The sequence below is a fragment of the Rhinoderma darwinii genome, chromosome 1 (genome assembly GCF_050947455.1).
Source record: "Rhinoderma darwinii isolate aRhiDar2 chromosome 1, aRhiDar2.hap1, whole genome shotgun sequence".
Taxonomy (NCBI): domain Eukaryota; kingdom Metazoa; phylum Chordata; class Amphibia; order Anura; family Rhinodermatidae; genus Rhinoderma; species Rhinoderma darwinii.
Window position 1 is genome coordinate 6,877,034 of NC_134687.1, and position 14,006 is coordinate 6,891,039.

The 14,006-nt window shown below is 40.6% G+C and overlaps 1 protein-coding gene across 1 annotated transcript in view; it reads left to right on the forward strand.

The window, feature by feature from the left end:
* Nucleotides 1-14,006, forward strand: part of SIGLEC1 (sialic acid binding Ig like lectin 1) — a 123,542-nt gene that overhangs the window by 93,738 nt on the left and 15,798 nt on the right. Inside the window, exons 16-19 of the mRNA XM_075855560.1 lie at nucleotides 1,380-1,634; nucleotides 3,154-3,453; nucleotides 3,827-4,081; nucleotides 11,276-11,572. Coding sequence (XP_075711675.1) covers nucleotides 1,380-1,634; nucleotides 3,154-3,453; nucleotides 3,827-4,081; nucleotides 11,276-11,572 — 1,107 coding nt within the window. The remainder of the gene's footprint in view (nucleotides 1-1,379; nucleotides 1,635-3,153; nucleotides 3,454-3,826; nucleotides 4,082-11,275; nucleotides 11,573-14,006) is intronic.

The window sequence follows — 14,006 nt, forward strand, 5'->3', positions numbered from 1 at the left end:
AAGGGTTCTTTACAGTTAGAGCAGTCAAACTATGGAATGCCCGACCCCAAGAGGTAGTGATGGCAGCACTCAAAACAAGGGCTAGATGCTTATCTAATGGAAAATTAAACGAAGGGTATAAATATTCTAGCAATGAATGATGTGTAATTGATCTGGGATAGGTTGAACTTGATGGACCTGTGTCTTTTTAAAAGCTGTGTAACTATGTGCATGAGGCCTTAAAGGCTATGTACACCTTTGACATTGTTTTGTTTTTTTTTCAGTGTGATTGTTGCAAACCTAAATACATTTTATTCAAAATTATTTTAACTTTTTGAGATACTGCTTTGTATTCTGTATACAGAGCAACAGTATTGTTCTCTAAGATCTGAATCCGTCAGATCCGCAGACCTGACAAATACAGGATTCAGCACAAGATACAGCTGCTCTGTAAAAAGAATACAAAGCAGCTGTATCTCATAAAGTAAAAATAATTTTTTAATAAAAATGTATTTAGCAAATTGCACCAATCACACTGAGGTGTACATCACCTTTAATCTTAGGAGTGTGAAACTAATGTTATTAACCCATGTCAACTACCTCTTTCTATGTTGACTCTCTGGAACATGAAATAAAAACACTCCTCTTAGTGTCATGCTGGAAGTAGTTATATGTTATTCAAGAACAGTGTGCATATCTAAGCCATAAATCTCTGATAGAGGACGGGTCCTAGCTCTGGGACCAGCACCTATCTCAAGGGCAGGGGTCACCTGACCCTGTCCCGTCTTCTGAGGCTTCCATGATCCATCAGTCGCAACATCCAGGTAAAGTATGAATGGAGAGGTGGCCCTGCAGGTGCATGGCTGTCTCCATTCACTTTTATTGGAGTTACGGAAACAGCCGAGGACACGACTTCGTCCTGTCTGATAAGTCGGTGAAAGTCCCAGAGCTGGGACTATTTTTGTTTAGCTTCTATCCTGTGAAGATGCCAGAGATGTCTAAGGTTGGAATAACCCTTTAATAAAGTTGTAGTGAAAGTAAGATCTGTGCTATCAAGGAAAAGTTCAGAGAAAAGAAACTTAAATTTTGAAAACTTTACAAACACATTAAGACTACATGACATATGTGATAAACACACGGTGGAGACAAGATTGAGATTTATAGCTTCGTCAGGATATTTACTTTAAATTGTGTGTTTTAATAGAAAAACTAATTTGGCATCTTTTGGCAATTAGTTACTAAATTTAATTCAAATTAAGAGACAGGGACGACTTTGGTCTATACATTTTTTATGATAAGATTTCTTATTAACTGAGATCTGTTTATATGTATATTATTAGTTGATTTTATCTGCGAGAAAAATGTTCCTTATCCTCTCAGCTTCTCATGTTCTTCTACAGCCACCCGGATCATGGTCAGTCCATCATCAGTGGTTCAGGAAGGACAGGCTGTGAACTTGACATGTGCAGTGGCCACTGATGCTGCAAGTGAAGCAACATACACGTGGTATAAAAATGGAGCCATGTACTCAGGCGGTTCTGTGAAGACGCTGACGTTTAATAATGTGATCAGTGAAGACAGAGGAGCATTTTACTGCAGTGTTCAGAGTCGCTATGGAACCAAACGCTCCCAGTCCGTCACTTTAAATGTCCTATGTAAGTAAATGCTTGACATGGAGGAGAGTAGTACTCTACATTTTATTACAATTCATAGAGTCCAGATACTCACAAAGTATGTATAAATATAGATATTGTAATGACGCAGACTGGTCACAAGACTGTAAAACTAGGTTCACCTATAGCAATTCCCTTTCCTGGGGACTAACTGTGTCCCAGTACTCCCCCGGATCTACCCCCAGGATCTACAGTAGGACAGAATTGTGAACCATCCAGATGGTCGAGGGAAATTTAAATATGGAGCACGTGTAACACAACTAACAAGTAACACGGGTACAAGAAACAGGGACTCAGGGATGGTAACCAGATGAGGTTGCCAAACTGGGATGAAACAACTGGATGATGGATGATAATGATCGAAAAATACAATAAATGGGAAATGGTAGCTGAAAAACTAACTATAACTAACTCACCCTCTAACTATCCCTGGATTAATCCCTATTCTCTAACCCTCACACTAGACAGCACTAACCCTCACTGTCCCTAATGAAGTCCCCTACCTGAGGAGACTGACCCTAACATAAAACCGGGAAAAGGCTATGAAGAAGAGGCAATGGAAACACAACAAACAGATCCAAAACCTAGCGAAACACGGCAAGCAGAACAGAGGAACGAGAGATGAAAACCTGGGGAAAGAGATGACATCCTGGGAGGGAAAGAGATAATACAAGGGTGGTATTTGTTACCTTGGGGAAGTGGGTATGATACTTGGGGGGAAGGGATAGATGATACCTGGAAAGGTGTGAAACCTAGGAAGGAAATAATACCTGCGGGAAGGGTGAAAAATTTAACTTGAGGGAGAAATATGACCTAAAGAGAGGGTGGAGTTGATACCTTGGGAGGATAATGACCCTGGGATTATTTTTATTCTGTTATGTGGCGGTGAAGGGCCTGGGGAGGGGCCAAAATAATCCTGCACAGACTGATATTTAACTTAAGGCGGACCCTGTACATGCGGTAGCATGACATATACAATGGCATATATAAAATAGAAAAGCCCCATAGTAAAGATTAAACTAGGCCCCTATTATGGTGCCAGAAAAAAAGGATCTTGTGTTTATGTCTCCCTTCATTCCCTTTCAATTAACCAATTCTGCATATTCGTGTTTGTTAACAATGCAGGTCTTCTGAGTTGAGTCCAGCACATCTTCGGCTGTTCGTGCGCCACTAAATTTAATTTGTGCTAGCCAGCCGCTGGCGTAGATTTCCACTGTAACACGGCAATTTGTGGCGTAAATTATAGTAAATACGGTGGTCCATGAGTGCCACTGTCCCTTCCGCTAAACTGCGATCACTTTTTAATAAAAAGCATTGAGAGTAATTATTTGGAACTTTTGGGCTGTTTGCAACTTATTTACGCAGAAAAGAAAGCGAAGCGGAAACGTAGATAAATTCCTCCCTGAGTCTTAAGTTTAGATACCACGCACATTACAAATAATGTACAACTTTATAAACACAACTAATACACTTCATTGTCTTTTACTTTTTTCCTGTACAGATCCTCCAAAAAGTGTTTCCATAAAATCTTTTTTGGATACAGAAAATAGCAAAGTAGCAATTATTCTAGGCATCGTCGAGAGTAATCCACCATCAGATTTGTCTTTGTATAAAGACGGACAACTCATAGCTTCCTCCACTGATGGTAGAAGGTCCAATGAGAGGATGCATGCTTACTTCTTACCAGACATGTTAAAATTGGAAATCAAAAACATCAAGTCCAGTGATGAAGGAAGTTATGTTTTCATTGCCAAGAACACCCTGGGGACAAACCAAGCCTCCGTTATCTTTAATGTTGAAGGTAACAAACATTCCTTTCTTTATAATACCCATGCATCTAATATATATTTGAGTTGCCGTTGGACCTAAAGTTTACAAGGTAGTTCTTTTTATCTCACTGGTATGCTATTGTGAGGTCTCTACTGCATCTATGTGAACAGTTCTGTGTCAGATCTTAGAATGAGGCAGCTCTCTTTTCCCCTCTCCAGCAGGAAGTCACAGCATAATCTCAAGTATCATTCAAATTACAGCATTAAAAAATGGTACATCTTGTAGGGCTGTTGACAGTCCCAGTATAATATTGATTAGTTTGTGGTTTACAACTCCTATTGCTATGATAGTTCTGACCTTTTAACTTCAGTATATCTTACTTTTTGTTTCTACTTTTATTCCAGATGTTCATGTTCTTGTCAGTCCATCCTCAGAACTGAGAGAAGGGGACTCCGTAACATTGACTTGCGAAGTTTTAGATAATCCTCAAGAAATAGTGAGTTACACCTGGTACAAAAACAGTAGATGGTTCCAAGAAGTCAGAGTGAGTTCCTTTGGTCTTGGGAGAGTAAAAAGCAATGATGGTGGATCATACTCCTGCACGGCTCATTCGTCTAAAGGCTTCAAGACATCTCCGCCAGTCTCTTTGTCTGTAATATGTGAGTAGAATTAATTTGTCTTAATGTACTTTTGACATTTTGTGTATTAGTGGAAAATTGTTTATTGGTCTTTAATTAAAGCCTTGTTCGAGTTTGTATACAAACAGAAAACAACTTTATTAGTTTACGGCAGAAATATAAATTATATTGGGACATGACCTATCAGCAGGGCCGCCATCAGGAATTTCTGGGCCCCATACAGCCATGATGTCTGGGCCCCCCCCCCCTCCATTACCGGAAGTGGGCAACGGAAAGTGTGGCACTGATTTTGGTTTTGATGTCAATTACAGTGAAGGAAACCATGGAGCAGGCAGTGACCGGTTAATGCTCTGGATTTTGATCTATTTATCCAAAACGTATCCGACTGTATGGCATAAAGTGGGTACGTCGCACGGGGAATGGCCCAGGGCAAACTACTGAAGTCAGTGTCCATGGACAGGGCTGGAGCTTTCTACTAACGCTCTGCCCAGGGACTATGGCACTGTTCCAGATGTCCATTTACGTAAAGTGACGTCCGAAGCTTTGCAAAACCTGAATACACGGCCGGAGCGTCGGCAACACCCTGGCCAGGAATTCCAGCCCTGGAGGATCCTCTGACGTCACTTTACATATATGGACAGTGATGTCAGGAGCTTTCCCAGGGATAGTCCACGGGTAGAGCACTTGTGATGCTGTCTGGGGATTCCGGAATAGCAAAGTCTACTCTGCTATTCCATCCTTCAAAAATAATGTCTATCGACGTCTATCGGCCTGACGGAGGCTAAAAGGACATAATGGAGCCCTGTGAATTATCGTCTACGGTGTTTATAGTGTACGTTAGGAGATTTCCTGACCAGTGGGCGTGTTTTTACTTTAGACCAAGTGTGCGTTGTACAGAGGAGTGTATGACGCTGATCAATCAGTGACCAATCAGTGACCAATCAGCGTCATGCACTTCTCCCCATTCATTTAGTCAGCGCATAGTGACACTGCGTTATTCACTATGTGCTGTCTTATACTGACATATTAACGTTACTGAAGTGTTTAGACAGTGAATAGACATTGCTTCCAGCCAGGACGGGATGTCTATTCACAATCCTGGCACTTCTGTATTTTTTCTGTGGTACTTACAGCAGAGCAAGCGTAATCTCGCGAGATCACGCTGTAAATGACAGGTTACAGTGAGATTATGCTTGCTCTGCTGTAAGTACCACAGAAACAATACGGAAGTGTAGGGATTGTGAATAGACATCCCGTCCTGGCTGGAAGGAATGTCTATTCACTGTCTAAACACTTCAGTAACGTTAATATGTCAGTATAAGACAGCACATAGTGAATAACGCAGTGTCACTATGCGCTGACTAAATGAATAGAGAGAAGTGCATGACGCTGATTGGTCACTGATTGGTCAGCGTCATACACTCCTCTGTACAACGCCCACTTGGTCTAAAGTAAAAACACGCCCATTTGGGCATTAAGAAACTCATTAGCATAAAGCTAAAAATCGCTCATAAAGTGGTAAAAATAGATTGTTTTTCTAAATAAAAACCACTGCTGTCACCTACATTATAACGCCGATCACATTATGTAGGAGATAGGCCACTTATAATGTGGTGACAGCCTCTTTAAGGGAGGGGGAAGCGCTTGTGAGGATGTAAGGAGAACTAATGCTCTGTTCTTACGTTGCCATTATATTTCAGTGTGTTTTTCCACAGCAAAAATCTGAGGCTTTCCCTTTGATTCCTGGCGCAGATGTGACACAAGCGTGAAGCAGATCTGCACAAGAATAAGGCCCTGTTCACACAGAGTTTTTTTTCAGCATTTTTTGCATCTGAAACCGCGTTGGAAACTGCAGCAAAACACAGCTGCAATCGCCTCCTATTGATTTCAACGGGAGGCGAAGGCATTTTTTCCCCACGAGCGAAAACAAAAGCTTGTGAGAAAAAGAAGCTACACGCCCTTTCTTCGGGCATTTCCGTCTCTGACCTACCGTTGACATCAATGGGAGGCAGAGAAAGCCTGAAGGAATTTCGAGGCATATTTTTCTGCCTGCTAAAAAACTGTGTGAACAAGGCCTAAGTCCAATTGTCATTCAAAGTTTCCTATCCACAACTTTTCCATGTAATATAAGTCGCACGCTACTTATTGATGTGGTGGATTTCTTTTCATGGTTCGGGCAAAAATACACGTGGAAATTTTTTTGCAAGAGGGGTGAACTGGGTTGCGGAAACCTCATGGATGGGATGCAGAATCATCGGCATGTCATCGGAATCCATATCAAATCCAACATGTGTGAATGGGGCCTTAGGGTGAGTTAAAAAAAACTCTGTTAGGCAAAATGCACACGATACTTATCACGTGCAAATTTGTCACGGATATTTTCGTGCGGAAAATCCGCAGTGTAATACAGGACCAGCAAAGTAAATAAGATCAAGAAATCTCATCTACATGTCGCATTTTCTGCACAAAAATTTACCTGCGGTGCGTATATGAAGATATGATACATGTCAATTTATCTTTCGTTTCCGCTTGCGAATTGTTTCTGACTATTTTTTAAAAATCTGCAGCATAAAACCTGCACCTATTTCCGCATCAAAATGTAAAAACCGCAGCTAAAAACGTATCAAAAATATGTATCTAAAAACGTATTATTAGCTGCAGATTTTACCTGCGGTTTTGATGTGGATTTTGTGCACCAGATTCCTCAATGTGTGCGTTACAGAATTTGCCTGGGGATTTACAGCAAATTAATTACATTGTAAAGGATGAAATACGTTACAATTCTGCAACATAATAGACATGCAGCGGATTTAACCCCTTCCCTCCGCCATTTTTCGGATTTTCACTTTTGTTTTTTCCTCCCCACCTTCCAAAAGCTATATTTTTTTTATTTTTCCATCTATATAGCCATATGAGGGCTTGTTTTTTGCGGCACAAGTTGTAACTTTTCATGGCACCATTTATTGCACCGCATAATGTATTGGGAAGCTGAAAAAAATATATTTGTGGGGTGAAATGGGCAAAAAACAGCGATTACGCCATTTTTTGGGGGGGTTTTGTTTTTACGGCATCCGTCAGACGTAAAAACTGCATATTTACCTTATACTACAGGTTGATACGATTACGGCGATACCAAATTTATTTGTTTTGTTTTATGTTTTACCACTTTTAAAAGAATAAAACGATTTACTAAATTAAAAAAATGTTTTGTGTCGCCGTATCCTGAGAGCCAGAACTTTTTCATTTTTCCATCAATTTAGCGATTTTCCTTAATATTTTTCACCGATACCATTTTGGGGTATATGCGACTTTTTGATCACTTTTTTGGAGTTCTATGGTGACCAAAAACCATCAATTTGCGTGTTTTATATAAATATATATATATTATTTTTTTTTACGGCTTTTACCCAGCGGATTAAACAACGCTATTTTGTGACATCGGACATTTACGGATGCGGCGATACCAGTTATGTTAACTTTTATTTTTTTTAACATTGATTTGGGGAAAAAATGTGAAAAGGGTTTTTTTTTTGAACTTTTAATACTTTATTTTGTATTTTTTTTTTGGAACATAGAAAAAACCCTTTATTTAATTGTTTTTTACTTTATTTATTAGTCCCCCTAGGGGACTTGAAGCACCAATCCACTGCATGATATTGTGCAATACTAATGTATGTACTGATTTATATTGTGATACTGACAGCCAGAGGCAGAGCTTCAGAGAAGTACAAATATGGCAGACCTGGGGGCTTTCATTAGGCCCCCAGGCTTCTATAACAACCGTTGTTAACAGCCGATCGTGCCACGAGGGGGGGGGGGCACGATGGCTGGTTTCAGGGGACGCCCCCTTGATTCTAACACATTAAATGCTGTGGTCGCAATTGACTGTGGCACTTAAGGTGTTAAAGGGGCGGAATCAAAGTGATCTTTGATTCCGCCCGTTACAGTGAGGTGTCGGCTATGTAACACAGTCGTCACCCGCTGTCTATGGAGGGCGCTCAGCCCGCGAGCCCGCTCTATACTTCCCATACATACCTGTCTCTTATCATGTACAGTTGAGTTATGTGATATTATAAATCAGCAGCACGTCCTAAATTTCATGCAGGTTTTTTTCTGCTGCACGTGCATGAGGTTTTGACAAATCCCATTCACATGAGTTAGGGCTTATTCAGACGAACGTGTTAATCGTCCGTGTGAAGGACTTTTTTTTAATGGCCATCCCACGGCTGCGTGTATTTCTATGGGGTTATTCACATGGTCGTTGTTTTAACGGACGGTGTGAAGGGCCTGTAAAAAAAAAAAAAAGAACATGTTCTATTTTTGTCCATTTTCACGGATCCCTCAATACACTCAAGTCTATGAAGGATCTGTGAAAATGGGTCCCGCATGGGTGCAAATCAGCCGTGAAAAACGGCCGTTATTCACGTCTGATTTCACACACGTTGGTCTGCATATCGCCTTATATTGTAATTTGTAGTGAATTTTCAGTGCGCAATCCGCACCAAAAATAGGAGACAAGTATGTGGCCTTATTCAGATGTCCATGTTCGGTCTGTGATATACGGACCGTGTATCGGACATATTTCCCGGACCGACCACAGTTCAGGGAGCCGGGTTTCTAGCATCACAATTATCTATAATCATAGGAGTCCCTCCCTTCCTGTGGGAATGCTGTCCCCGGTCCCATACTGAAAGCATCATTACAGTATGGGGCAGTATTCCTGCGGAGAGGCAGGGAGTCATAGCAGCAGTGATAACTATGATGCTAGGAGTCCGACTCCATGAATTGTGCTCGGCCTGGGAAGTACGGCCGATACACGCTCCGTATATTACGGACCAAACATGGCTGTCTGAATAAGGCCTTAGTCTAGTTACTCAGTGCGGTCAAATCACATTTTTTTTGCGTGATTTGACAGCACTGTGAGAATATAGCCTAACAGCTGTAATGAATCGGGGTAGGGAGACGGACAGGTGAGCCCTAATCTACCCGCAACTCAGTTCCTGCCTACTTGCACGGCCCGTCCTGAGTTACGGCGTACAACTGGGCGACGGTCCCTACGCTCAGTAAGTGCAAGACAGACAACACAAGACAAGGGCACACAGAAGCAAGGGGGGGTAGGGGCAGTTGCCCACAGAGACCCCGTGAGCAACAGGCAGTGGTGAACGAGCCGAATCAAACCAGGGGAGTACTTAGTAGCAAAATCAGAGCAGGAGAATAGTCAGGCAAGTCAGGGTCAATAAGTAACAGCGGTCAATCGGGTAAATAACAGGAATCGCAGAGCCAGGAAACCAGACAATCACAGGCAAGGAACATGCTGCAAGTGAGGGTATAAATAGACCAAGGGCGGGAGCTAGAACCATCAGGCCAGGCTATGATGGGTTCTCCCTCTCCTCAGCCTGCAAGCCTGAGTAGTAGCAGATCGCGTCACTCCAGCAGACCTTGGAGCTGATGAGGGCTGATTAACCCCGGGCGTCGACACAGAACGGGTGTCTGGCAAACCCTTTACAACAGCACTATTTTTTCATGTTTTCTATCCTTTTTTTATGCAATTTTCATAATCGCGGCAAAACTGTGCCAAGTCCGGGGGGGGGGGTGACGACAGCCCAGCGGGCCCCTTTTGTTCAGCCATGTGGCCGACCCCCTGATGGGAGTACTACTAGTACTGCCCTGATGGCGGCCATGCCTATCAAGACTGGGATTCTGTTGTATTGATCAATATAAAGGTAAATAAAGACAATCTAGAGATAAACATATTTATTTTTTTACATAATTCATGTGTAGCCGTTTCACAAATTGATCTGCCATCCCCTACCAATATTAGATAAATCTATTGGAAATGCTTATGGCCCACTTGCAGTAAATTGAAGGACATAATTGCAGAGCCGATTTGCCTGTTCTATTTAATAATCTGGTATATACACTGTATAAAGAATGTGGACACCCCATCTAATTATTGAGTTAAAGTGTTCTGCCACATCCATTGCAAACATATGCAAAAAATCAAGCACACAGCCATGTAATCTCCATAGACAAACACTGTTATTAGTTTGGATCGAACTGAAGAGAGCAGTGACTTTAAATCATTGGATGCCTTCTTTGCCACAAGTCAGTTTGTGAAATTCCTGATGTGCTCCGGTCACCTGTAAGTGCTAGTATTATCTGCTAGATCTCCCCAGTCTCCTGTAAGTGTTATTATTATCTTTGAGATACCTCCGGTCACCGTTAAGTGCTGTTATTATCTGCTAGATCTGCCCCGGTCACCTGTAAGTGTTATTATTGGGAAGTGGAAGCATCTAGGAGTAACAACAGCTCAGTAACGAAGGAATAGACCATGCAAACTCACATAGCGGGGACATAAAGTGCTTAAGAGTGTGGCGCATAAAAAGTAGCAGAGTATCTACTATAAAAATTGTTGTAGGAGGAATAATATTCTTGGAATGTGTTAAAGGATCGGGCATTATTTCCAGTAAAGGATAATGTTAACACTACAGTAAACAAAGACATTTTACACAATTGTAGCTTCCAACTTCATGGCAACAGTTTATGAAGGCCCTTTTCTGTTCCAGCATGATTGTGTAGAGCTTCTCATCCAACCTCGGTGTCTAAACCACACAAATGTTCTTTTGGCTGAATCGGCACAAATTCCCACAGACAAACTACACGGCTTGACCTGAGCCGTGTAAACGAGTGCCGATCAACGAGACAGCTCGTTGACCGGCGCTCGCTTGCTCCTGTCACAAGGCGCTAGAATGGGGACGAGCTCTCGTTACTCCAATCGCTCATCCCCATACATTACTATTGTGTCGGCAGATGTGCTGCCAACAAAGATAAAAGTTTAGGCATTTAAAAACGATATGAACAGCAGATGAATGAGCGTTTTCTCTTTCATCTGCTGATCGTTGCCCTGTTTACACGCTCGCTTGCCCAATAATTGGCCAGTGTAAAGAGCCTTTACTCTACAAATATCAATGGTTTCTACAGATAATTACCAAAACACAGTGATCATAGGGCCTCAAGTGCCAAAAATCTAAACATGTTTCTCATACAAATTAATTAAAAGTACATGATTCATTTTTAGCACAAATTAAGAAATACAAAGTGGGGCTCTCATAGCTAACAATGGCCAGCAAAGCCACCTCTATTAAACCCAATGTGTCCTTCAGTGAAAAAGCAAGGAACCCCAATATTAATTTTTTATATACTTTTTTTCAATAGATCCCCCAAGAAACTTGTCTCTGACTTCATTTTTAGAACTTCAGGAGAGACAAGTGGGTGTAATATTGTGCACTGTGGACAGCAATCCTCCCTCACACATGTATCTACTCAAAGGAATCAAATCATTAAACTCTTCCAGCCTTTATGATTCTACCCAGCGGCTCAAACTTTCTTCTTCTCATAACACATTAAGGCTAGAAATTGGAGATATCACAAGCGATGACCAAGGAGAATATACCTGTCGGGCTCATAATTCTCTTGGGACTTCAGAAAGATCAATACAATTTATAGCACAAAGTAAGTAAAAATGTTTTACTAATTATCTATATATACAATTGGGTTCAAAATAATTTGAATAGTAAGACCAATTTCATCATTTAGCCTCTGTACACCACTACAATGACTACAATGGATTTTTGACAAAGCAATAAAGATGTGATAGAAGTGTAGACTTCCAGTTTTAGTCAAGAGGTATAAAGAGTCTCTGTCACCCCATTATAAGTGCCCTATCTTGTACATAATGTGATCGGCGCTGTAATGTAGATGACAGCAGTGTTTTTTATTTAGAAAAACAATAATTTTTGACGGAGTTATGACCTATTTTAGCTTTATGCTAATGAGTTTCTCAATGGACAACTGGGCGTGTTTTACTATATGACCAAGTGGGCGTTGTGGAGAGAAGTGTATGACGCTGACCAATCAGTGGCCAATCAGCGTCATACGCTTCTCCCCATTCATTTACACAGCACATAGCGATATAGCTATATCACTATGTGCAGCCACATAAACACACACACTAACATCACACAGACGCTACAGAAGTGTCAGGATTGTGAATAGACATGACGTCCTGGCTGGAGGTAATGTATAGTCATTGTCAGGACATTACAGTAACATTATAGTGTGTTTATGTGGCTGCACATAGTGATATAGCTATATTGCTATGTGCTGTGTAAATGAATGGAGAGAAGTGTATGACGCTGATTGGTCACTGATTGGTCAGCGTCATACACCTCTCTCCACAACGCCCACTTGGTCATATAGTAAAACACGCCCAGTTGTCCATTGAGAAACTCATTAGCATAAAGCTAAAATAGGTCAAAACTCCGTCAAAAATGATTGTTTTTCTAAATAAAAAACACTGCTGTAATCTACATTACAGCACCAATCACATCATGTACAATATAGGCCACTTATAATGTGGTGACAGAGCCTCTTTAACAAAAATATTACATCAACAAAATAGGAATTGCAGCCATTTTTTACATAGTCCCTTCATTTTCACAGTTTCATAAGTAAATGGAAAAAACTAATATAATTATAAATCTAAGGATTAATTTTAATCTATCTAATATCTATCTATCTATCTATCTATCTATCTATCTATCTATCTATCTATCTATCTATCTCATATCTATCTCATATCTATCTCATATATATCTCATATCTATCTCATATCTATCTCATATCTATCTATCTATCTATCTATCTATCTATCTATCTATCTATCTATCTATCTATCTATCTGTCTGTCTGTCTGTCTGTCTGTCTGTCTGTCTGTCTGTCTGTCTGTCTGTCTGTCTGTCTGTCTGTCTATCTATCTATCTATCTATCTATCTATCTATCTATCTATCTATCTATCTAATATCTATCTATTATAACACTGCCACCTATGTACAAGAATATAACTACTTTAAAGAGGCTCTGTCACCAGATTCTCAAACCCCTATCTCCTATTGCATGTGATCGGTGCTGCAATGTAGATAACAGTAACGTGTTTTGTTTTGTTTTTTAAAAACGTTCATTTTTGGCCAAGTTATGAGCTATTTTATATATATGCAAATGAGGTTTGAAATGGACAACTTTTTTTTTCCGTTATGTCCAACTGGGCATGTATTGTGTTTTTAATTGGGCGTGTTTACGTGTATGACGCTGACCAATCAGTGACCAGTCAGCATCATGCACTCATCTCCATTCATTTACACAGCAGCGATGTGCAGCCACATACACAGAGATTAACGTTAATCAAGTGTCCTGATAATGAATACACATGAAATCCAGCCTGGACGTCATGTGTATTCAGAATCCTGACACTTCTGAATCTTTTCTGTGAGATTTCCAGCAAGGGAAACGAAATCTCGTTTACCTCCGTAATCTCGCGAGATTTCGTTTCCCTTGCTAGAGATCTCAAAGAAAAGATTCAGAAGTGTCAGGATTCTGAATACACATGACGTCCAGGCTGGATTTCATGTGTATTCATTATCAGGACACTTGATTAACGTTAATCTCTGTTTATGTGGCTGCACATCGCTGCTGTGCAAATCAATGGAGATGAGTGTATGATGCTGACTGGTCACTGATTGGTCAGCGTCATACACGTAAACACGCCCAGTTAAAAACACAATACTCGCCCAGTTGGACATAACGAAAAAAAAACGCCCAGTTGTCCATTTCAAACCTCATTTGCATATATATAAAATAGCTCATAACTTGGCCAAAAATGAACGTTTAAAAAACAAAAAAACAAAACGTTACTGTTATCTACATTGCAGCGCCGATCACATGCAATAGGAGATAGGAATTTGATAATCTGGTGACAGAGCCTCTTTAATACTGCCCCTATATACAAGAATATAACTACTATAACACTGCCCCTATATACAAGAATATAACTACTATAATACTGCCCCCTATATACAAGAATATAACTACTATAATACTGCTCCTATAT